Source organism: Brassica napus, chromosome A5 (genome assembly GCF_020379485.1).
Source record: "Brassica napus cultivar Da-Ae chromosome A5, Da-Ae, whole genome shotgun sequence".
In the NCBI taxonomy this organism is placed as follows: domain Eukaryota; kingdom Viridiplantae; phylum Streptophyta; class Magnoliopsida; order Brassicales; family Brassicaceae; genus Brassica; species Brassica napus.
The window spans coordinates 3,663,694-3,687,803 of record NC_063438.1 but is presented as its reverse complement, the minus strand read 5'-3'; the positions used below and the strand labels follow the sequence as shown (position 1 = coordinate 3,687,803).

The window sequence follows — 24,110 nt, the reverse complement described above, 5'->3', positions numbered from 1 at the left end:
CTCTAGGTTGGTGATCCGAGCACCCTTGCTATAGTGGGCAGCCCACTTATGCACTTTTCATATCTCGGTTATTCGGCCATGTACTTTTTTAAAAAAAAAACGCTGTTCTTCTTTTGATGGATAAGCTCTGTTGACGTAAGCAAAGCAATGCTGGATGGCTCGTAGCTTCCAGTGTTGGATTCGTTTATGTATCAGTAGGATGACTATCGATTTGGTCTCTAATCGTTTATATAAGGAAGATATGGAAGTCTAGAGGGAATGCTTGATCAGCAGGTAGAAAGAAGTGCTGTTTTTTTCAGAATATGTAGATGGCTTTTTGGTGAATCTTACCATCCAAGTACAGTTCAAAAACTTAGTCATGGTGCAATAGTCTTTCTTTAAAAACCTTAGTAAACCCCTTATGTTGTTAGTTCACGAATGGTGAATTTTATTAATCCATCCAAGTACAAACCATAAACTTTGTGAAAAAAAACAAATCTAAAAGAGACTAAAAGACAGAACAACATCTATCAAACCTACAACCACTAAAGACAGAAACAAGAGCATGAAAAGCATACGCCTGTACATTTATTATAGTCTTATTGGACTAAGAAATCGTTATATGAGAAGTCAGTACCAGACAGAAGATCAAAATGCTTGCTTCCAAGAGTGTCTTTTAGTATTGTGATCTGACCTTCCTTGTAAAGTGTCTCCTCTTCCAATCTCTCCACCTCCTTTTTCAACACATCCTTCTCTGACTCCAACTCCATGTTTCTCTTTCTGCACTCGTTCACTTCCTTACACATCTGCTCTCTTTCCTCCATCACTCTCGGTAAGTTAACTTTCATACTAGCAAACTGTTTTGCAGCTTCTTGTAGATTGGTTTCAAGCCGGTTCACGGTCTCATCCTTCTTCACAATCTAATGTCAAAATCATCATACATGAGTCATGTGATCCCTCATGAGCAACAAAATAAAGTAAAAATCTGACATACCTGAAGCTTGAGGTCTTTTAGTTGGTGGGTGTTTACTGAAAGGTTATCTAAGACTTTTTGGATTTCACCTCTTAGAATTTCGTTACCCCTTACTCCTACGGCGACTTCTGCATGAAGCTGCTCGATCTCTTGTTCCTTGGAGTACAGTTTCTCTCTTAACAAACACGTGATTAAACTCTCTGCTTTGAGTTCAGCTCTCAGGAGTTTCTACAACCAGACAAAGGTGAAACACTTAGCACATATAAAACATGTAATAAACTTGTGTTAAAATCAATGTTCAAGTAAGCGGTAACTAAGCAATTTGTAGAACACTAACGAGTAGGCGGATTATCTGTAACGAAATATTAATTTATATTATATATATTTTACATTTGTATAAGATATTTTAGTTTTGGATTTAGTTATATTAGATATACAAAACAAAAAAAAATTAGACAAATTTGTGGATTTATACTAAAATTATTACTAAATTTAATATATTTAAACCGATTTAGAATAATTTAAACCGATTTGAATCGTATAAATATGATTTTAAGAAAATTGTTTCGGGGCCAGACCCTTTTTTTTTTTTAATTAAAATGAATATTAAAAAGAGATTTTGGACAAACTCACCTCCACAGATTGGTTGTTTGGCTCACTAGGCCTATCAGGTGATTCTGAGTTTGATGCATTCTCATTGCCTTTCTCAAGCAGTAAGCTGGTGACTGTCTGCAAACTTCTCTTCAAATCTTCAGTCCCACGCCTTATTCCATGAACATTCATCTCAGATTCAATCAAAAACTGCTCACTCATTCCATCACGCATATCCTGAGATACCTTCTCTTTGATGAACTTCAATAGCTTGTAACACACCTGCATGCTCTCACTCAACATCGAGACTCCTTGGTCTTGCAAGAGACACACACGCATCTTCATCTCGTTATCCAGCTTCAAGGTCGCCATAGCGTCACCTTCTTGGCCTTTTACTCGACTCCGCAAACAAGTATTCTCTATACGAAGAGTCTCAGCTTCAAGCTTCATCGACTCCAACTCCTTTCTAAGCGAGAACTCAACCCCTGACAATCTTATCTGTTCTGTCTGAAACTTCTCCAACGGTTGCTTCTCGGAGAAACCATCTCTAAGTCCTTGAATAGTCTTCTCCTGTTCTCTGCACGTTCTCACAAGCCTCGTTATAGACTTGTTCAACTCTTTGCACTCCTTGTCTTTCTCTTCAAACAATCTTCTCACACAATCAAGATCCTCTCTCGCTTCACCGTAACTCTCTTGCAACTTGGAGAGGTTTTGGACAAGAAACACATTCTCTTGTCTCGTCTCCTCTTCTCTTTCACTCAGCTCGTTAACCTTCTCGTCCATCTCTCTAATCATATCCATCCGCTCGGTTTCCTTCTCGTGAAACGTCGATACTTCTCTCTGGAGGGAGACGTTATGCTCGGCGAGCTCTCTCACGCGCTCTCTCAGCCTCTTCTCCTCTATCTGAAAGCTCTCTAGCTTTGAACTCCACTCTATTGATCTTCTATCAATCTCTTTCTCTAGTCCGAACTCTAACTCGCTCTTCTCCTTCTCTAGTCTCTTTATATGCAACTCTGCATCAGTCTTTACTCGTTTGATCTCTTCTTTAGCTAAAGCTCTCTCATCTATCTGTGATCTCAAGAGACTCAAGACTTCGAACGCTAAGCCTACTCTCTCCTCAAAGTCACACTTCTCCTCGTTTAGTTCTTGAGAAAGCATCTTCACTCTCTTCTCAGCTTCTTTGTACTTCTTCTCTAGCTCGGAGTTCTTACCGTGCGAGAACACCTCCTCCTCCTCCACGTGGTCATCCTTGTAATAACCGTTCTTTATGTGTTCAGCAAGTGGGAGGAGATTGGCGAAAACGTCCAAGTCTTGTGACCCGTAGCTCAGGGCCTTTGACTTGCCGTGAGTGTGGGAGAGTCTTTCCATGACGCTTCTTGCAAGGGACCGTGCTGACGCGTCGTTTATACGGTTGTTATCAGAGTGTCGTCTCTCTTTGACAATGTCTGATATTGTTGGTGAATGGATTTGAGCTCGAGGAGGATGCTTCTTTGCTCTGATGGTGCTACATGAGTGGTTGCTTAGTGAAGAACCGCTCTTTTGCTTAATGTGATGATGCTCTTCTCCATCTATGAAACGGTCCAAGACTTGGCTTGAGACGTTACTAGAACATGTTGATAAAGTTCCAGATGAGTCATGTACTTTGTACTTGTGAGTTTGGTCTGGTTTTTTGCATTGGCTCTCTGGTGTAAAACATCTGAAACTAGAATCAAGTTAATAAATAAAAAAGTCACCAATACATTTAATTAGTGTTCTAAAAATCAGTTTAGGTGCGCCTAATCAGATTAGGTACTGAAAAAAAATCGGTCTAGACTCCTGCCTAATCAATAATCTCATATAAAGGGCCTAATTACCGCCTATCGATTTCTTGAATATCGGACTTGACAAATAATTTCACAAAAGAAGAGTAAGACAAGAAGCAAAAAAAAACAAAACATACCGAGATGATTGGTGGTTTCTTTGTCTTGTAGCGGTTGGATCATTTGAGGAAGTTCCATCAAGGAGAAAAGCTGCGGAAGAGAAAGAATGACTTCTTCTAAGAGGCTGACCACTCTGAGACTTCAAGGCACCACCCTTTGGAGTAGGGTCTGATTCTTTTCCCCGGCGGGTTTGTTTATCATTGCCATTACCTGATGACGATTTGAAAAAGAAAAGCTTCTTCATCTCCCAGTATTAAACAAGGCAAGCTGGAATCAAAAACTATATGTTAATAAAAAAGAAGAGGATTGATCACTAACAAAAGAGTAAGAAAAAAAATTAAAAGGCAAATGGCACAAACAGGTCATTGAAAGTGATACTGATTTGATTGCTACATGGAAAGGAGTAAAGAGATAGTAATCATGAAACAGAACAGAGCAGAGAAGAGTGTTGCAAAGTGAAACCTACTTAAACTACTTGCTTGCTTTGCTTGCTTCTCGATGAGAATGATTCAACCATCATTTTTAGCTTTTGACTGATGAGATAATAGGTTAAAAATAGAACCAGGATCAAGATCAAGATCGAACACAGACTTTTTTAAATAACGAAATTGTCAGAGAGTTTCTGACAGATCCGTAAACATCGAGTTGCTGTTACAACTCAAAGCTAAAAAGACCAAAACGCCCTTACAACAATTCACCTACTAAAATAAAACCCTAGAGAGACGTACCAAAACCGAACATCTTTTCAAGAATATATCGAACTTGAGAGACCAAACGGCGGAGAAACTGAAGAAGATTGAAAAGAAAAATAAACAAAAAACTATCGAAAGGAGACAATCCATGAAATTATGAAGTTATACCATAAGCAGAGTTATCCTTCCGGAACGAGTATCGAGAAGAATCTTCTCAGAAGATGGAGGGAAACTGAATAAAAGAAACGATGAAAATTCCGAAAGGGTAATCGAGGTTTTTTCCTGACGGCGTTAGTTTACGTATCGTTAACTAGTACGTATAAGAGCAAGTCCATCAATGAACCCCCTCTTGGGGTTCATAAGTATTGTTTATTAATTTAATGGTGGGGTCTGAATAGTGATGAACCCGGATCAATACTGCTTCTCCATCAATGAACCTGAAAGTGAGTTTATAAGAATAAAATAATATTATTTATTTGAGAAAAACGTTAATTTTTTTGTTGTTTGAAAAGTGAATATTTAATATAATGAGAATTGTATTCAATCAAATGGAAATAAATTTGGTTTTTAAATTTTGAAAAGTGAATATTCAATATAATGGAATAAAGTTTGGTTTTATTCAATTCATAAATTTTTTATAATATTTCTTAAAAGTTTTTATTCAATACATTGAGAATTCATGAACATACAAAGATTATTCATCATGATTACCAAATTTTTCCCAAACATTTTCAACTAAATCAGCTTTCAAACGCTCATGTAAATGTGGATCTCGAATTTGATTGCGAATGGTAAGCATAGGGACATTGACACTTTCTCTACTTTTCACCTTCGAACTTCGACTAGACTCTCCAGACTCGAACTCAGATGTATCAATTTGAATGTATCCGTGTCGCTCGTCCTCCACTATCATATTGTGCAATATGACACAAGTTCTCATTATCTTTCCTATCTTCTCCTTGTCCCATAGTAGAGCTGGGTTCTTAACAATTGCAAACCTCGATTGCAATACTCCAAAAGCCCGTTCGACATCTTTTCTGGTGGATTCTTGACGTTCAGCAAATAACTCTGCTTTTGGACCTTGAGGGAGTTTGATGGATTGGATAAATGTTGCCCAATTAGGATAAATTCCGTCGGTAAGATAGTAGGCCATACGATAAGTGTGGTTGTTGACCTTGAACTTAACTTTAGGGGCTCGACCTTGTAAAATGTCATCAAAAACTGGTGTAGGGCTTCTTAGATACTCACCTCCAAACAATAGTATTATCGCATCCGTGAAATTTTCCAAACATAAAAGTGCAGTACTTGCCGCAAGTCGGAGATATTCGTCATTCGCATCTCCGGCTTTACCATATGCCAACATTCGTATCGCTGAAGTGCATTTTTGAAGTGCAGATAGGCCGCACCTTCCGTGACCATTTCTTCGTTGCTGAAAGTATGGAACTTCATTATTTAGGCGTTCGACAATGCGAAGGAACAAAGGTTTGTTCATTCGAAAACGCCGCCTAAACATTTCCGGTGGGTATGTTGGATTTTCGCTAAAATAGTCGTGCCATAGTTGATTGTGTCCTTGTTCCCGATCTCTTTCGATATACCCTCGTCTCTTCGGGTTGTTGGCAATAACGGAGTCCATGAAATCATCAATTTGTTCGTCGACCATTTCTTCAAATACCTCATATACTTCATCATTTGAGGAGCTTGACATTTTTCCCTAATTTTTAAAATGTTAAGAGTTTTAAACAATACCATACTCTACTTACAAAATCGAAAAACTATATAGAGTTTTAAACAATACCATACTCTACTTACAAAATCCAAAAACTTATGGATTTTTAAAATAAACTATAGGTTAAATTTGACAATTTTTAAAGTAAACTATGGGTTAAATTTTTACAATTTTAAACTCATGAATTTTTTACAATTTTAAACTCATGAAATTTTTTCAATTTTAAACTCATGAAACTTTTACAATTTTAAATTCATGAAACTTTTACAATTTTAAATTCATATCAGTTTTAAACTCAAGAAATTTTAATTTTTAAACTATAGATTAGTGAAATTTTAAACTCATGAAATTTTTACAATTTTTAAAATGTCAGTTTTTAGTAACTTATTGCCAATGTTTAACTACAAAAAGATAAATATACCCGATTACTCTAGTGAATAAGTAATGTACAAGTAGTGAAATATACCCGATTACTCTTTCGAAATGAGATAGAAGAGGAAATGTTCAAGTGCTCTTGTGTTCTTCGTTGGTAGTAGATCAAGTGCGATTCAAATACTATAGGAACTGTTTAAGTTTAGCAATGAAATTTTTCTTTTCAGACAGAGAAACAATGAGAAGAAGTTGAGTTCTCATATAGAAACATACGTGAAGAGAGCATATTAATATATGCTTGTTTGTTACATAAAACCCGTGACATGAGAGTAGTGTAGAAACAAAGTACAACCCGTGAATTCATAACATAGTAGCAGTGTACAAACTAACAAAATAGTACACTGCATCCGTAGAGAAAAAGAAACAACAGCCAAGCAACATCAGACAAAGCAACCCGTGATCCAGACATGATGATCCCGTGACCTGCAAAAAAAAAAAACAAACTACAAAGTTTAAAACTCTTGGAGATTCTACCAAGTAAATAATGTAAAACAGAGATTCTACTAAGCAACAAAGTTAACCAATTCAATCATATTGATGCAACTAAATAATGTAAAACAGAGAATCTACTAACCAACAAAGTTTAAAAAAAAAAGTAGTTAACCAATTCAATCTAGCAGTTCAGAAACGAGTTTGTTTTTGAGACTGATTTCATTTGGAGATAGATCAGTCTCATTTTTGGCTAGGAGACGATCTAGGAGTTTCTGCTGGGATATTTTCTTTCTCGCAGCCAGGATGCTCTCTATTTGATCGAAAGCAGCCTCATTCCCGTGCCGCTTGCGCTTGCTTGCTTTCGCAGCCTTTACACCCGCCGGTCTAACCTCCTCCTCAGGCATCACCTCTTCGTTCTCCTTCCTTTTCTCCTTCCCGGCATCTCTGGACTTGGAGTATGACTTCCATTTCTGATCATATCTCAGTTCCCTCCAACAGTGTTCCATGGCGAACTTCGCATGGTAATCATTAAAGAAGATGTCATGGGCAGCCTTCATGACATCATTCTCATTTTGACCACTAGATTGCTCCTTCAAAGCCGCCTCATAACTCCCCACAAACTTGCACACCTGCTCGTTCACCCTTCCCCACCTCTGCTTACACTGACTCCACTCTCTAGGAACTGAGCCAGTGAGCTGAGGGCTTGAATTGAAGTAGAGCTCAATTCTCTTCCAAAAGGATCCTCCCTTCTGCTCGTTACCGACAATAGCATCCTTGCTCGTGTTCAGCCACCCACTGATGAGCACTAGGTCTTCTTTTGTTGTCCACTTTCTCTTTAGGACCGGTTTCACTATCCCGGGAGAGTTGGCTACTGCCTCAGCAAACTCGCAGTCCATTGCTGGACTGCTCTGCGAAGCTAGGAGCGAAGTAAACCCGGGAGAGTTTATGGTAAAGGGATCCATTTTTCTTATGGTTTAGGTTGATGGTTTAGGTTAATGGGGTTTGGGTACTCTATTTAAACTAGTTTAAGCTACCACAAGAGAGAAAATTTAAACTCTAACTGCAAAACATTCAATATAAAAGCGAGTATAGAACAACTACTTCACAGAGAGCAGTCATTACACATCAAATCAACCACTTAATACAATCAACTACTCATCACAATTAGAGCAACCAACCAACCAACACAGAGTAAATTACGCTGTACTTTTCGTTCTAACTTATTAATACAATCACAGTAACCAACCAACTCAGACTACTAGTTCAGTTCAGTTTAGTTGAACAATAAATTCATACATTCAGATGAACCAACCAACCCAGACTACTAGTTAATTCACGCAAACATTTACCTAGTTCTACTTTATATTTCAGGCAAACATCTAGGTAGTTCTACTATATATTTCACGCAAACATCTAACTAGTTATACTTAGTAATTCACGCAAACATTTAGCAAGTTCTACATATTAATTCACGCAAACTTTTAACTACTTATACTTATTAATTCACGCAAATATTTATATGTACCTCTGATTATCAGTCGAAACACACCTTCTCAAGGGTACCCACCTCGACAGTGAGATCATCAACCTGCTCGGAGAGGGTTGAAACCTGTTCCTGGACATGGAAACAACAATGATGATTTGTTTTAACTTACTGACTCATCAAGTACAATGTAACAAATAACTACAGCAAGGAGATATTTGAGCAGGTTGATAACTACAGCAAGGAGATACAAACAATGTAACAAGTACACTTACCTCTAGGTCCTTAATCCGTTTATTGAGTTTCCACACCCCCTTCACAACCTCCTCTGCCTCATCCAGACGCGTGCTCAGCGTTTTGATCTCTTCCTGGACAGCAACCACCCAAGGATGACGGTAATGCAACCCATCATCCTTGTTCACAACAGAAAAGAAATATTAGACAGACTTCAAGTTACATATATTATAAGAACATGATTGCAGAGACACTAACCTCATAGTTTACGCATGTGAAGAAACGCTTTCCAGGAAGACTGTCGTAGTCTTCCTTCCCCCGAACCTCGTCAATGATTCTCCCGCCGCAAGCACACTTTCTTGGAACCCCGTACTGTGAATCCGCGACAAACCCTAACATGTCGCAGTGATCCTTTTGCTTCTTTGAATTTCGTCTTTCTTCTGCGGGATCCATCTGCAAGAGGAAGATAAAACAATTAAGTAAGACGACCCCTATATCAAACCAGAATGATACAAACGACCCCTATATCACACCAGAAACACGCTTTACTACCCTATCAAAGAAACCCCCAAAACGATTTCATATCGCACTCTATTGAACCGTAAGAAAGAAAACCCTAACAAAGAAACCCCCAAATCGATTTAAGATCGCACATTGGATCGAACCCTATGAAAGAAAACCCTAACAAAAAAAACCCCTAATCGATTTAAGATCGCAGACTCTATTCAACCCTAACAAAGAAAACCCTAAATCGATACAATCAGACGAAGCCACAAACTCGAAAACCTACCTCAGGTCGATGAGATCTCACTACGCGTCGATTTGATGGACAATTTTGCTCTGGATCGGCGTCGCTACAAGAATCGTCGGCGTCGCTACAACAATCGCCTCTCGAGTCGCAAACCCTAGCTTTTTTGGAGAGAGGAGGAAATGAGGAGATTCACGCGTTTCTTCTCCTTTCCCCGTCGACAACGCGCGTCTCAACAGCCAATAACTCTTCTCCACGTGGCTTGAACTCGTTTCATGCGGGCTCTCTCCAACGGCCCGGTTCAGAGATAAAGACCCATTTTTCATTTTCTTTTGGATTAAAAATGCTATGAAACTCAGCCCATGACCCCCCTTTGAACCTTCAATGGACTTGCTCTAACACACTCTTGTAACAGAGATTCGATTAAGACAGGGTGACGACAAAACAAATGGTTTTCTCCGGAGTTAGGGTTATCCTTAAAGGGTACTTGTGGAATTTCTAGTGATAAAGCCTTTCCAGAGGAGCGGCCCGCTTAGCTTTTCTCATCGTGGGCCCAATGGTGTTAGTTGTTTGGTTATCAAGCACTCAATATTATTTTGGGTTTCTGCCTTTTCTCTAGATTAAAATTGATAATTAAATAGAGAAAAAGTGAAATTATAACATGAAAATATATAAAATTATTCTGTGGGCTTACACAGCTGTTTTGGTCTTTTAGTTTTTCAATAGTACAATGTTTTTCTAAAGATAACGAATAAAATATAATGAAAAATGCTATAGTAAAAATGTAGCAAAAGTGGTAATAAACCTTGGTGGATTTTGTTGATAAATGGTAGTATTTCTTTCTTATTCAACTAACCAAACAACTAAAACTGATCATAGAATTAAATGAAATTAATAGGCACGTGGATTTTACTTTTCATAGAATCATATTAATTTAAAATTGATAGGAGAAATAAGAAATGTATGGCTGCAAAATAAGAGGGAATAATTAGTGTAGAATAAATGGACCACCAAAGCATTAACTATTCCAAAGAAACTCGTTGAAAATAGAAGAGTACACCAATCTTAATGAAAGTTTCATTCTGTCCACATGATTGGTTGGTTTTATTAATGTGATAGAATGCTTTCATTCGATGATTGTGGTGATAATCATGCACACGACATTGACCCCAAATCTCCATATGTGAACAACATCACTAGCTTGTCCATGGAACTCGAGTAATGTCTTCTTCCCATGGTCCATGATATCAACTTTGTGTCTTTAATGTACTTAAACTTGACAAACGACAAGCCCACAACCATTTTACTCTAGCACAAACATCTTATCCACGTCATAACCAAAGATTGATATTCTAGATGTTTCCAAGTTATGCGAGGTAATGACATACTATGAAAAAGTTTCGATTATCATAGGTTTTGTCCACTAGTGGATGTGTATGCATCCGAGAAATCAAGCACAAACGGTAATAAGAAGCAAGAATATTATGATGCAAGAAATCTAAATACATGGATCTAGATACAAGAATAGAACCGGTTGTGGAGGTTTGCGGAAGATAAATAAAGACTCTATAAATTAATATTCGATGCACGAATAAATACGATAAATTAATAAATTTTTCATGTTCCAAGATGAGCTGATATAAAATATGACTGAATTTGCTAAGGTAATAATATTTTTAAAATTTAGGTAAATATATGATCCCACTAAAATTATAAATTAACAATTACTATATATAAGTTCTTATAAGCATACACAAAAAAATTTGTTGTTTATTTTTCTTCAAACTGAATCTCATCTCTACTTTTTTATTTTGAATAACATATAAAAGTGATGTATTACATGATATGTCATGTAAAAAAATTTGAGCACTAACACTTTTTCAATTGTTAGATTTTGATATGTCAAACTATTATTGGAAATAAGCTGGATTATCTCTTCAATTATTTCAATGGTAGACTCGTAGATTATTTATGAGGTGCACCTAATAAAGATCAGTTTTATTAGCTTTGTTATTTCCTTCTGTAAACCGGTTGTAATTTATTATATTCCGAACAGAATTATAAGATGTCTTGTTGTGTTTCTTGAAACTATATCTATATATATATATATATAATTTTACTTTTCAAACTATTACATCAAGTTCCATTAATCTTATCATCTAATAATTAATTATATATAACCTTACTTGTCTAAACATTTACAAGACATGAACATCATGCAATATTTAAAGAAGAGAATAACGTTTTGGGGAATTTGAACATTTATTGTTCGCTATTAGAGCATTTCCATTTCTATTTTATTTTTTCAAAATGCAATTTGAAATTAAAAAAGGGTCAAACTCTACTCTATTTTACACTTCATTCTAGTGTAAAATATGATATTACTAATGAGTTTATCATTAGTTATGAATACATTTTTCAAACTGTAAATTGAGCACTAAAACTTAGTTGCTCAAAGTTTCTCCGTAAACAAGATTATTAAGGCCAAGATTCATTTTGTCCACATGATTGATTGATTTTATTAATGTGATACAAGTCTTTTACTCAGTGGTTGTGGTGTGATCATGCACACGACATTGACACCAAATCTCCATACATGAACAACATCACTCGCTTGTCCATCAAACTCGAGTAATATCATATTCCCATGGTCCAAAATATCAAGTTTATGTCTTTAATGTACTTTAGACAAATGACAAGCTTAGAACCATTTTATCTAACATATACTTTTTACTCACGTCGTAACCAAATATTGATGTTTTATATGTTTCCAACTTATGCGAGGTAATGACATTATTATGAAAAAACTTAACTTTACTTATCATAGGTTGTGTCCACCGATTGTATTCGTCTGAGAAATCAAGCAAAAACGGCAACAATAAACAAAAAAATATTATGTCGCAGGAACTCTAAATACATAGATATACAATAATAGAACCAGTTTTGGAGTTTGCGGGAGATACTTGATTAAGAACATCAACATGGTCCAAGAATCATATATTGATTGAGTAATCAACTGATGGTTAGTATTTATATAGTGTTTTATAGGTCTAGTAACGATGAAACTAACTAAAGTTTAATAGCGAACTAAAAATGCATTAACAAACTTGTCACATAGATTTCATGCACTAACTGCTCAGAGTTTCAGTCTCTCCAAAACATTATTCTCTTCTCTTCTTGACATATTCAGTGATGTTCATGTTCAGGCCTTGTAAATGTTTACATAAGTAAGATGATTTGTAATTAATTACTAGAAGATTAAATTTTAAAAAAAACTTGATGTAACTGGTTAGAAAGTAAAATTATATATATATATTTAGTTTCAAGAAACAAAACAAAACGTCTTGTAATTTTTTCTGAATATAATACATAACTTCGACCGTGGCAAAATAAAGAAAACACACAGTAGCTTATTAAAAGTTTTATTCAACCCACATGACTGGCTGGTTTTATTATTAATAATATCCAGCTTTTTTTTCATTCGGTAGTGATGGGTACAACAGTGACTCCAACACTGTGGATAACATCACTAGCTTGTCCATGGAACCCGACGATCTTGTGGCCATTCTCCCCAAAAGTGAACTTCTCACCGGAATCCATTCCAAACTGACTTGACTCCCTTTTGTTCGTCTTGAACTGAAGTGAGATAATTACTGGCTCCTCCACTCCGAATATCTTATCGTAGTAGCCTACCAAGGCCGTGAGATATTCACCATCCTCAAGAACAAACTGAAAATCCTCAAAAACAACAAACTTAAGTGTAATAATCTAGTGAAGTAGCTGAAACCAAACAAAAAAATCTTGCTTGGCTATGAAAATGACCTCTTCAGCTCCTAGTAATGTCATCTTCCCATGATCATCTCCAGTAACCAAGCTTGTGCCTTTAATGTACTCAAACTTGACAAAGGATACACCATCGTTACCTTGTCCTACGTATATTTTCTTTACATCGTCGTAAACACCATCATCCCATGTAACTCCTCCGTTGCCGCCTACGGATGGTAGTTTCTTGGCTGGAATCAAAGGTGTTGGAGCAGGAATAGGTGCAAAATATGCTCCTAGAGCATCAATAGCGTCACCTTCTTTCCCATGGAATCCAACAAGTCGACGATCCTTTTGCTCAAGGACAAACTTCTTACCTACTTTATACCCAAAGAATGATGTTATACCCTTTGATGTTTGGAAGGTAAGTGACGTGATGACGGTATTTTGAAAAAGTTTTGGCTTATCATAGGTTGCTTCCACCGTTTTGATGTATTCATCCGGGTAATCAAGCACAAACTGCAAACAAGAAGGGTTTGGGAGAATAAAAATTCAAAGCATAAACTGCAATTAGAATCAAAATTCAATAAAGTAAATGTTTAAGGATGTTAGGAGATCTCTAAGATTATGAAATTGTCTTGAATATATTTCCATGCAGTTATTATTTTAGTATTTATGTATAATTTTTTACTATTCTATAAATATAAGTATTTTGTTAGACAAATTATTCTTTTATAAATAAATTTTACGGGTAATGAATAAAATTGAGAAAAACTATTATAATATAAAGTTTACTTCAAACTTATCAAATGTATACATTTTATCTCCCATAAGTTTGAACTAGCGACTATGAATCTCTCAGAATCACTAAATCACCAAGTGCTTGTCACTTAAATTTTTCTGGTTTTAAATGAAACCAATCGTGTATAAGAACTAATAGAAACTAGATTTTGACCCGCGCGCCTGCGCGGGTGTATATTTTGAAAAATATGTTGATATTTGTTTTTCATGTAATTATTAGTATTATGAAAAATGAATCCGAGGAACATAACCAATATCGATCCAAAAATATAGTACCAATCCCGAACATAAATTAATTAAATATTCTAATTATTCAAAATTTTGTTATTTAGATAACCGAATCTGATCCGAACCGAAGTATTTGGGTATCCGAATTTATCTAAAAATAGATTTATATACTTATATATATATTAGTTATTTTTAGATTTAACGTATATAAAATATCAAGAATGATACTTTTAAATTAGTTTAAATACTTGAAAATATATATATATATATATAGTCTAAAGTAAATATCTGAAATAGTTAAAGTATACTCAAATCACCAAAAATACTTAAAATAATTATTGATTTCGTATCCAAAATTTTAAATCACGTCAATTGATATGTTAAGCTTAAGTATTATGATATATGTTATTCAAATTTATACATAATATTTTATTTTATTTATACATTTTGAGAAATTTAAAATATATAATGATTTAAGAATTTAAAAATAATTTAAATTAGTTATCCAAACCCGAACCAAACCCGCAAAGATCCGAATCGAACTCAAACCAAAATTTAGAAACATTCTAATAAGGCTGAAATCTTTGACCTCGAAAACCCGAAATGCAAACCGATCAGAACTAAACCCGTATGGGTACCCAAAAGCCCATCTCTAGTCATTATTATATATTGTATTTTGTCATCATATAATTAATCGTATTTTATATGTACCATCATATAAGTAATAATATAATTAATAGTATTTTATACATACCATCATATAAATAATTACATATATTATATTTTTAAAACTTAATATGAAATATAAAAACCATAATTTAAGTTGATATTTCAAATTGGGCTTTGTATTATATTTTTCTTATATATATTGATAATATTGTTTTATAATGGTTATTGAAAAATAGTTTAGTAAAAATCCAGTTTTGAATATATGTATATTTTTGAATCAATTTTTAATATAAATCAACTTTGAATTATTATTTTGATTTGAAATATGTATATAAAGTTTAAATTTTGTTTTATGGTTAGTTTAGAAAAAAAAATGTAGGCAATTAGATTGACCTATTTTGGTATATTTTAATACTGGTCTAGATAACTTTCAATTTTAAAAAAAAAACATAAGCCCATTATTTTTTTTCTTAATCTATCCTTGTTTTCAAACAAAAATATTTTTTTTTTAAAAGACTACAATCCATATTTCCAAACAGTCTAAATTTTTTAATAATTCTATTCAAGTCTCCAAACACTCCAATTTTGTACTTGAGTTTTAATAAGATAGATTACCTCGGATGGTGTTCCTCCTTTCACCCCATGTTGAAATATCTCCGACTTCCCAGCTTTCTCGTACTCGAACTCTAAATAAGTAATACGACAATCATCTTGACATATTCGCAGCGTTTTAACGGCATCATAAGAGCCATCATCCCAAACAAGTCCCTCTGTACCACCTTGAGCATCCAGCTTATAAAGAGGAGACAACGACGTGCTGAGAGAGTCATGCACAAAGTAAACTCCAAGAGCGTCGAGAGCATCACCCGACCGTCCATGAAACCCGACGATCTTCTTTCCTTGATCCTCAAAACCAAACTTTGTACCGGTCACAAGTTCGAGCAAGTTTGGACCAAACATTGGAGACTTTCTACCCTTTGAGGTCTTGAAGACGAGAGACGTGATCACGTCCGTGGCATATAGACCCACTTTCTTGTAGCTTCCCTCCACCGATATGATGTGTTCGTCCGGATATTGAACTTCAAACTATATGTGTGAAAACAATATCACTTAATTATTCGATGATCAACATATAAAAAGACACGAAATAAAATGTATAGTTGACCTCTAAATGAAACTATTGACATAAAATTAAGAATGTGATTCTTTTTTTTTTAAATGGCAATGGAGAACCTCTTTAGGGTGTTGACTTTCTGTCCCATATTCACGTGTTACTACTTCACCGTCGACCTTCACGTAGTCGAATTTGATGTAAGTAATACGTGAGAGATCTTGCCCAACATATACTTTTCGTACACCTTCGTATACATCATCGTCCCATTCACTTCCTCCTTCACCACCGCATGTTGCTAACTTCCGGTACATCCACGCCATAGATCCTATAAAATTACAAAATACTTTTTTTTCCTTTTACGTATCCATCATATTAATTTACACTTAATGATATTAAAATAGTATGTATGTCACTATATATTGGTACTCATCAAATGCTTTTTGATATATATATTATCGGTTTATTAAAATCAGTGGCGATATATGTATATTTTATAATATCATGCAAACACAAGAGCTCCACGCAGCGACCTGAAAACATATTACTTTCTTACTGTTTGGATCGGATATCCCATCACGTACACTAAAATACCCACTCTCTCAAGCAAGAACAGAAATAGAGCTTTCATATAAAAATGAGAGGCTTTGTTTCATGTTTGCAAATGAATACAAAGTACTATTATATACAAAAACTAATGAGATTAAAATCATAAGTTTACAAAACTAAAATATTGTATGTATAGTTCTAATTTGCAGAAACAAAACAAAGCTTCTCACAATTGTTTTGGAATGACTTCTAAAAAATTGCCGGCTTCACAAAAAATGTAAAAGGGATAATCAAATATGTCTGAGTTACAAAAGAATGTTAAACATATTATATAATCTACTTCAAAACCAAAGAGGGGAAGAGAGATAATAACCAGTAAATTCTTGAGCTCTGATTGCGAATGAAAGTGATGAATCTGAGTGAAGGTGATGAAAATTTGTGTATTTATTGACATTGGCAGACAAGTATTGTTCCATTTTATTTATTTTGTATTTTGTCGTCTTGTTTCCATCAATCATCTCTAATTAGTATAATTTGTTAAACTCGTGAAACACGAGAGACGTCTACCACAAAATTCAATAATTGATTTAGATAAGTCCATAACGAGCCAAATATAATAGCATATCGCTTCTTCTCAAATGCAGATATAAATGGTCTTAGACTTTTAGCACAATAAAAACGCTAAAAAAATCATCAAAATAGTAACAACAACAACAATAATGCAACTCCCACTACAATCTTCGATTTACTGTTCAAATTTAGAAAGATAATATTTCTTTTGTTATTCAAAAGAAAAAAACAGAAAAACGTAATATTTATTTTGCTTGTGTCGTTATGAAAACAGATTATTATATTTTATATTTCTTTCTGAACAACTAAAATTTTAAAATTAGTTATATAGATAACTAAATCAATTCTCTTAATATTCTCCAAATGCATTTTAGTATGCCAAAAATGAGATTTTACTCCAAAAGAAAACTTACCAACTTTACAACCAAAGAATGATATTCTTCCATTTTATGTTTCGAATGACTTAATGACGACATTGAGAAAAGCTTTGGCTTATGATAGGTTTCTTCCGCCGATCGGGGAAAACAAGCACAAGCTGCATGAAAGCAAAAGTCGCAAAGGAAGAACATACTTCAAATTATGAACATCCATAATAAACTTTTCATGAATAGAAGAACATACTCAAATTAAAGGAATTAGTTGGAAAGACAAATTACATTTTAAAGGTCGCAAAGGAACAATAATATCAGAAAATAAAGATATTACACACACCAATCTCTTTTTTTTTTTTTTTTTGGACAAACACACACCAATCTCTTATATAAAGTTTTTAATACATAAAAGAACACACACCAATCTCTTAATGAAAGTTTTTTTTATTCATAAAAGAACACACACCAATCTCTTAAATGAAACTTTTGATAATTTAGTCGACACGACTGGCTGGTTTTACTAGCCGCCGATGCTGATACGCATGGAAGAGGTTTTAAGAAAGTAAATAAAATCGGCAGATCGTCCCTTGAACCCTCTTTCGCCCCTAGCAAGACCTTCTCACCGGCATCCATTCCAAACAGAGCTGACTCTCGTTTGTTCGTCTTGAACCGAAGAGAACCCACCTTTGGATATGGTGTGCCCGCCATAGCTACGTAGGAGGCTTCCACGGCCGTGAGGTATTCACCATCCTCAAGCACAAACTGCAAAGGCTCAAAAATAAACAAAGATATAGTAAGTGTGAATAATATAGGGAAGTAGCTGAAACAAAAACTCTTGTTATTGTTTTATAAAATTGACCTCTTCAGCTCCGAGTCATGTCATCTTCCCATGGCCATCACCAGATACCAGTTCATTGCCTTTAATGTATTCGAACTTGAGAAACGATACACCTTCGTCATATAATCCTATTTGTATCTTCTTTACACCGTCGTAGTCACCATCATCCCATGTATCTACTACCCCCGGAGTCGATGCAGTAGGAGTAGGAACATTTTCAAAATAAGCTCCAAGAGCATCAATAGCTTCACCTTCCTTTCCATGGAATCCGACAAGACTATAGCCATTTTTCACTAGCATAAACTTCTTGCCCACCCCATAGCCAAAGATTGATGTTCTACCCTTTGATGTTTCCAACCTAATCGAGGTAATGACGGTATTACGAAATAGCTTCGGTTTATCATAGGTTGCTTCCACTGATTGGATGTATTCATTCGGGAAATCAATCACAAACTGCAACAAGCAAGAAGATTGTGTTGCAAAAAAATCCAAATACATGGATCTAGCTTCAAGAATAGAGAATAGAGAACCGGCTTGGAAAGTTTGCAGGATATACTTCATAATGAAATTGGAAAGGGCTTAAGTAATATATAAAAAAAGAAACGCTAATAAGCTTATAACCAAATGATTTTAGATTGAATTCTATCTAATTCAGTATGGTATCAAAACCCTATCTATGTTATCCAACCCGATCTTAAATAATATATTTGAAAGTTGTAATCACATAATACATGCTACTACAAATAATCCTCAATTGAAAAATATGAAAAATGGCCTAACTTTTTTTGTTGGTATAAGAATAAAATGGCCTAACAATCATCCTTTCTAAAACTAACAACCATATGGCTTTTCAGAAAGAAAAAAATCACCAACGATTGGTATACCTAAGTTTTTGTTGCTATACTAGTTCACTTATAAATCGAGTTTATATCTAACATGACCAATAATTTTGAGAACTTTTGAGCCAGTAGTGTATATATAAGACCTCAGATGGTGTTTCTCCTTTCACCCCATGGTGACGTGTCTCTGACCCCCCACCTTTCACGTACTCGAACTCTAAATAAGTGATACGACAATCATCTTGACAAATACGCAGCGTCCTAACGCCGTCGTAAGAACCATCGTCCCAAACTTGCCCCTCCGCACCACCTTGGGCTTCCAGCTTGTAAAGAGGGTTCGACGTGGTCAGAGAGTCCACTTCAAAGTATACTCCAAGAGCGTCGAGAGCATCACCCGAACGTCCATGAAAACCAACGATCTTTTTTCCATCGTCCTCAAAAACAAACTTTGTACCGTTCACAACTCCGAACAAATTTGGACCAAACGTCGGAGACGTTCTATCCTTTGAGGTCTTGAAGACAAGGGAGGTGATCACCTCCGTGGCATATAGACCCACTTTGTTGTAGCTTCCCTCCACCGATGTGATGTGTTCATCCGGATATTGAACTACAAACTGTGTGTGAGAAATGTCATTTATTCAATCCATAAATTAAAATACACGAAATAGAAAAAGCTAAACGACTGGAGTTTTTGTAGTGTAGTGTAATGGTTACCTCATTTGGGTGTTGACTTATTGTCCCATATTCACGTGTTACCTCTTCGCCATCTTCCTTCACGTACTCGAATTTGACGTAAGTGATACGCGAGAGATCTTGCCCAACATACACTTTTCTTACACCCTTGTATACATCGTCATCCCATTCACTGCCCCCTTCACCACCGCGAAGTGCCAGCTTCTGGTACATCTTTGCCATTTTAAATCTTTAAATCCTGTAATAAAATGCGGAAAATAAATTATTAAAATCATATTACATATAGTTGTTTAATGTGAAAATACTAAATATGATTTAAAAAAAAATCAAAATACTTACCCAAATACAACAAGTATGTCAATTTTTGTGGGTATAATATCCTAATAGTCATTGTGCCAAAAAAAAATATACTAATAGTCTGATATCATGAAAGCATTGTAGCCTATTCTAATTATATATATATATATATATATATATATATATATATATATATAGTGTGCTTTTATAGGTCTAGTAACGTATTAACAGTTAAAGAGAAATCGTCTAATGGCAGAAGCCATTGCTGTACATCAGGCGGTATCTTTTGCCGTGTTCTCAAACGTCCGATCTTTGGCAGTTCTATCCGACTCTTTGTCCCTGGTCAATTTATTGAACAAGGGCGAGACTCAACCTGAACTGTTCGGTATCATGTTTGACATCTATCACTTTATCCTTCTGTTTGATGTGTAATTTCTTTTCATTTTATCTCTCGAAACTTCAATATGGAAGCCGATTTGGTGGCAAAATCAGCTTTTGCTGGGTCTGTAACGAACTCCTCTGTTGGAGCTTAGATTCCAATGAAAAATGAAATGCTTGTTTGTTCAAAAAAAAAAGTTAAAGAGAAATCGTATCATGCACTAATTAGTCTCAAGACTCTCCCAAACAGTACTCTCCGCTTCTTATAATATTAAACTAGATTCTGACCCGCCCTAAAGGGCGGAGATTGATTTGTCAAATTTTAATTTTAATATATGTTATATATAATATGTGCATATAATATTATATATATTTTTGTGTAATATATATATATTTGTTTGAGTTTTTTGATAAATTTTTTATTCAAGATAGTTATAGTAGAATTAATCAAATCTAATATTATATGAATTGAATAATAATATGATGACCCACGTACTTATAGTAGATTTGATCAAAGTTAATTTAAAAATATAAATATAGGTTTATATAAATTATGATTTGATCAAATCAAATATATTTTCGTATCTAGATGAGAACCCACGTTTATATATCACTTTTACATGTTGTGATATGATGCATGTGAAGAGTAAATATATGAAGGTAAAGTTATATGAACATAAGCATACACAGTTTTTGTATTAAAGATACATTATAAATGAGTCGGGCATTTTTTCTCTTATGTTTGGAATGATTTGGAACTCATTGATTTAAGAATGGTTCAGTTTTTTATGATCTAATTATATTAAGAGATAACCAGAAATATTTTAATTATGTTATTGGTTAAGTTCAATCTTTCTACGTTGGTTAAGATTTGGTTTAATTTAAGTTGGTAGGTTGCATTTTATAGGAGGTGTGATATATTCTAGTAACAACTATGAAAAAGCCCAAAATCTAAATAACAACTTTAAGTAGTAGATAAAAAACCAATCCCTAAATTAATAGATTAGATGACGCTCATGTCTTGTGAATGTTACAAAAAAAAATATATATGTACATAAATCATTAGAAGAAACAAAACAAAACTTCTTACAGTTCCGTACGGAATATGACTCGTAAGTAAATCGGTTGGCTTGACAAAATAAAAAAAAATATAAATGGTAATCAAGTGTGGGCTACTAAAATGAAAACAAGGAAGATAACGTAATAGCTACTTTAAGAACAAAAAAATGAAAGAGGGAGAGAGATAACCAGTAAATCATTGAGGGATCTGATTGAGAATGAAGGTGATGAACCTTATGGATATTGAAACGTGTGTATTTATTCTCTTCTCATGAGTTGCAATCAACACATGCTTCACGGTGACAATAATTGCTTTTGATAATAGTCCACACCGACTTACCGAACCCCATATCTACTACTTAATGATAAGATAGACAGAGGGGCTGTGAAGTTGAACTTGCAACACCTCAAACACGTGTTCTTGACTTATACGTGCGATAAGGACAAGATATGTGTGGATCCAGGAGAAGAGAATCGTGATTCAGTTACATTCTTCGATAGTTCGACTACTAAGATGATGAGCCTACTAGGGTTATAAGTCGAACGCGAAGAAAAAGCCCAGTGAAGGAGATCATAAAGTTTTTTTATGAGAGTCCATAACGAGTCCAATCACTTTGACCCAACCTTGTTACTAACTCTGTGGACAAAACATATGAACTGGGCTAAAGAAAATATTGACATAACCACACAAACTTGGTCGAGTGATAAGGTGGGTTTGGAAAAGTGTTAACACACAAAATTTACCAAATTCAGATTTATCCGTTTGTATGGCTAGGTGACATAAATATCCAATTCCCATTATGAACTATTGAGTCTCTTTAGCACCGGTAAACAGACCTAAACCGGTTGGGTTCCGACCACCCAATACCCAGATTATCAAAAACAAGTATATTGACATTAACTAAAAAAGTTTGTACTATTAGTTGAACAAGCCAAAATTTTAGCTGAAAAAAAACATTAGCTGATTTAACTAAAATAAATAATAATATATAGGGCAATTGTCAATAATAGCACCTTTTGAAGTTTATGTCTCAAAAATGGCACTAAAAGGAGAAAGTCACAAAAATGACATTCATTAAAGGGTAAAACATCTCTAATACATTTGGTTTAAAATTAAATAAACAAACAAAAATAAATAAAATGAAAAAAGTTTGTACTATTAGTCTATTACTATAAATAAAATGAAAAGTATGGCTAGGTGACATAAATATCCAATTCCCATTATGAACTATTGAGTCTCTTTAGCACCGGTAAACAGACCTAAACCGGTTGGGTTCCGACCACCCAATACCCAGATTATCAAAAACAAATATATTGACATTAACTAAAAAAGTTTGTACTATTAGTTGAACAAGCCAAAATTTTAGCTGAAAAAAAACATTAGCTGATTTAACTAAAATAAATAATAATATATATGGCAATTGTCAATAATAGCACCTTTTGAAGTTTATGTCTCAAAAATGGCACTAGAAGGAGAAAGTCACAAAAATGACATTCATTAAAGGGTAAAACATCTCTAATACCTTTGGTTTAAAATTAAATAAACAAACAAAAATAAATAAAATGAAAAAATAAATAAAATGAAAAAAATAAAATTTTTTGATAGTTTCAGATTATATGTTTTCAGATTCAAAATTTTTATAATTTTCTTTTTGAAATTTTTTTTTCGTTTTTTTTTTAAAATTATTTTTTATAATTTAAAAATACTTTTTGAAACTGTTTTTAAAATTTTTATTTTTTATTGTAGTATTTATTTTTTATAAAATTTTAAACTCTAATTTCAAAACCCCCACCCCTTAACTCTAAACCCTAAGGTTTGGATTAATTAACCTAAGGGGTATCTATACTATTATTTGCGAAGTAAATTTTTGCAATGAAGCTCTCACGTTGAAAGTTAGAGTGGTTAATATCATTTATACCCTTAATGAATAAAATGTATAAATAAATTAAAAAATAAAAACGAAATTTTAATTGATTTTGATTAGATAATTGATTATTATTAAGAATAATAAGAATTATCCAAAATCTGAAAATATAATTTGAAAAAGAGATAACTTCTGTATATATTGTATTGTTATCTGAAAAAGTCTTTAAGTAAATAGTTAAAAATATAAATTCTATGACTAAATATTAATTAAATAAAATTATTAATTATATAATTAAAAATAGAATATTGAATTATCCAAAATCTAAAAATATAATTTAAAAAGATAATTTCTATATATATATTGTATTGTTATCTAAAAAAGTATTTTAGCAAACGTTAAAAACATAAATTATGTAATTAAATATCAATCAAACATTTTTTTTAATTATATAATTTAAAACTATTATTTGCAAAGTAAATAATACTTTTTACTCTTTAATATTATTTAATGTGTTAATTATTTTTAATACGTAGTAGATAAAATTAAAAAAACACACATTATGATATGGACGTTATATTATCATCAAAACAATCTTTATCATATGTACCTTATCCTCTCATAATTTATAAAGTAGCAATGAATCTATGAGTTCAGCAAATTTGCAATTACCTACTTCAGAATTTTAAGTATATAAACATTCAACAGTAGTGTGTTGAATATTATATTTATATGATTTAAAAGCCTTTACAAATTTTTATTTTTAAACATACACCAAAATTTTTATGAAAGTAAATATCCATTCAGGTTCTCAACCACTTCAAATACCACCAACGCAAAAAAATTTAATCAAGTGCACGAAAACTATAAT

At 33.8% G+C, this 24,110-nt stretch overlaps 5 protein-coding genes and 1 pseudogene across 8 annotated transcripts; all 6 read right to left on the bottom strand.

Annotated features, from left to right (window-relative positions):
* Positions 1–359: 359 nt before the first annotated feature.
* Positions 360–4,282, bottom strand: LOC125575012 (interaptin-like). Of its 3 annotated transcripts, none has more exons than XM_048780501.1 (5): positions 3,929–4,282; positions 3,483–3,729; positions 1,586–3,239; positions 974–1,180; positions 360–899 (listed from the first exon to the last, which is right to left on the bottom strand). In XM_048780501.1, the coding sequence occupies exons 2-5, from the start codon at positions 3,704–3,706 to the stop codon at positions 579–581; spliced, it is 2,406 nt and encodes an 801-aa protein (XP_048636458.1). In that variant the 5' UTR covers positions 3,707–3,729; positions 3,929–4,282; the 3' UTR covers positions 360–578. The 3 variants fall into 3 exon arrangements, with proteins under 3 accessions (XP_048636458.1, XP_048636456.1, XP_048636457.1); XM_048780499.1 differs by having other exon boundaries at positions 1,586–3,245; positions 3,929–4,136; XM_048780500.1 differs by lacking the exon at positions 3,929–4,282 and having other exon boundaries at positions 1,586–3,245; positions 3,483–3,833.
* Positions 4,283–4,848: 566 nt separating this feature from the next.
* On the bottom strand, positions 4,849–5,307 carry LOC125609590. The gene has a single exon (XM_048781110.1). The coding sequence runs from the start codon at positions 5,305–5,307 to the stop codon at positions 4,849–4,851; it is 459 nt and encodes a 152-aa protein (XP_048637067.1).
* Positions 5,308–6,433: 1,126 nt separating this feature from the next.
* Positions 6,434–9,607, bottom strand: LOC106351559. Of its 2 annotated transcripts, none has more exons than XM_048780497.1 (5): positions 9,252–9,607; positions 8,720–8,914; positions 8,503–8,640; positions 8,270–8,359; positions 6,434–6,735 (listed from the first exon to the last, which is right to left on the bottom strand). In XM_048780497.1, the coding sequence occupies exons 2-4, from the start codon at positions 8,912–8,914 to the stop codon at positions 8,279–8,281; spliced, it is 414 nt and encodes a 137-aa protein (XP_048636454.1). In that variant the 5' UTR covers positions 9,252–9,607; the 3' UTR covers positions 6,434–6,735; positions 8,270–8,278. The 2 variants fall into 2 exon arrangements, with proteins under 2 accessions (XP_048636454.1, XP_048636455.1); XM_048780498.1 differs by having other exon boundaries at positions 8,270–8,353.
* LOC125609589 (glutathione S-transferase T3-like) lies at positions 6,921–7,706 on the bottom strand. The gene has a single exon (XM_048781109.1). The coding sequence runs from the start codon at positions 7,704–7,706 to the stop codon at positions 6,921–6,923; it is 786 nt and encodes a 261-aa protein (XP_048637066.1).
* A 2,939-nt stretch (positions 9,608–12,546) lies between the features above and the next one.
* LOC106454652 (jacalin-related lectin 22) lies at positions 12,547–16,833 on the bottom strand. The gene is made up of 5 exons (XM_013896761.3): positions 16,703–16,833; positions 15,903–16,108; positions 15,285–15,755; positions 13,032–13,490; positions 12,547–12,938 (listed from the first exon to the last, which is right to left on the bottom strand). Exons 1-5 carry the CDS (start codon positions 16,803–16,805, stop codon positions 12,687–12,689), a joined length of 1,491 nt encoding a protein of 496 aa, XP_013752215.3. The 5' UTR covers positions 16,806–16,833; the 3' UTR covers positions 12,547–12,686.
* Positions 16,834–17,362: 529 nt separating this feature from the next.
* LOC106453420 lies at positions 17,363–23,440 on the bottom strand (annotated as a pseudogene).
* Positions 23,441–24,110: the final 670 nt, after the last annotated feature.

What these genes read in the sequence shown, in the direction of transcription:
- LOC125575012 (XM_048780499.1), bottom strand. Translation starts at nt 3,706, where the DNA reads ATGAAGAAGCTTTTCTTTTTCAAATCGTCATCAGGTAATGGCAATGAT. An exon ending in AGAAACCACCAATCATCTCG is followed by an intron (nt 3,246 to 3,482) that starts GTATGTTTTGTT and finishes ACTTGATTCTAG; the next exon opens with TTTCAGATGTTTTACACCAG. An exon ending in TAAAAGACCTCAAGCTTCAG is followed by an intron (nt 900 to 973) that starts GTATGTCAGATT and finishes TTTTGACATTAG; the next exon opens with ATTGTGAAGAAGGATGAGAC.
- LOC106351559 (XM_048780497.1), bottom strand. Translation starts at nt 8,914, where the DNA reads ATGGATCCCGCAGAAGAAAGACGAAATTCAAAGAAGCAAAAGGATCAC. An exon ending in TCACATGCGTAAACTATGAG is followed by an intron (nt 8,641 to 8,719) that starts GTTAGTGTCTCT and finishes GTTGTGAACAAG; the next exon opens with GATGATGGGTTGCATTACCG. An exon ending in AACGGATTAAGGACCTAGAG is followed by an intron (nt 8,360 to 8,502) that starts GTAAGTGTACTT and finishes TTCCATGTCCAG; the next exon opens with GAACAGGTTTCAACCCTCTC.
- LOC106454652 (XM_013896761.3), bottom strand. Translation starts at nt 16,805, where the DNA reads ATGGAACAATACTTGTCTGCCAATGTCAATAAATACACAAATTTTCAT. An exon ending in AAAGTCAACACCCTAAAGAG is followed by an intron (nt 15,756 to 15,902) that starts GTTCTCCATTGC and finishes TCACACATATAG; the next exon opens with TTTGAAGTTCAATATCCGGA. An exon ending in CATTACTAGGAGCTGAAGAG is followed by an intron (nt 12,939 to 13,031) that starts GTCATTTTCATA and finishes GAGGATTTTCAG; the next exon opens with TTTGTTCTTGAGGATGGTGA.
- LOC125609589 (XM_048781109.1), bottom strand. Translation starts at nt 7,706, where the DNA reads ATGGATCCCTTTACCATAAACTCTCCCGGGTTTACTTCGCTCCTAGCT.
- LOC125609590 (XM_048781110.1), bottom strand. Translation starts at nt 5,307, where the DNA reads ATGGCCTACTATCTTACCGACGGAATTTATCCTAATTGGGCAACATTT.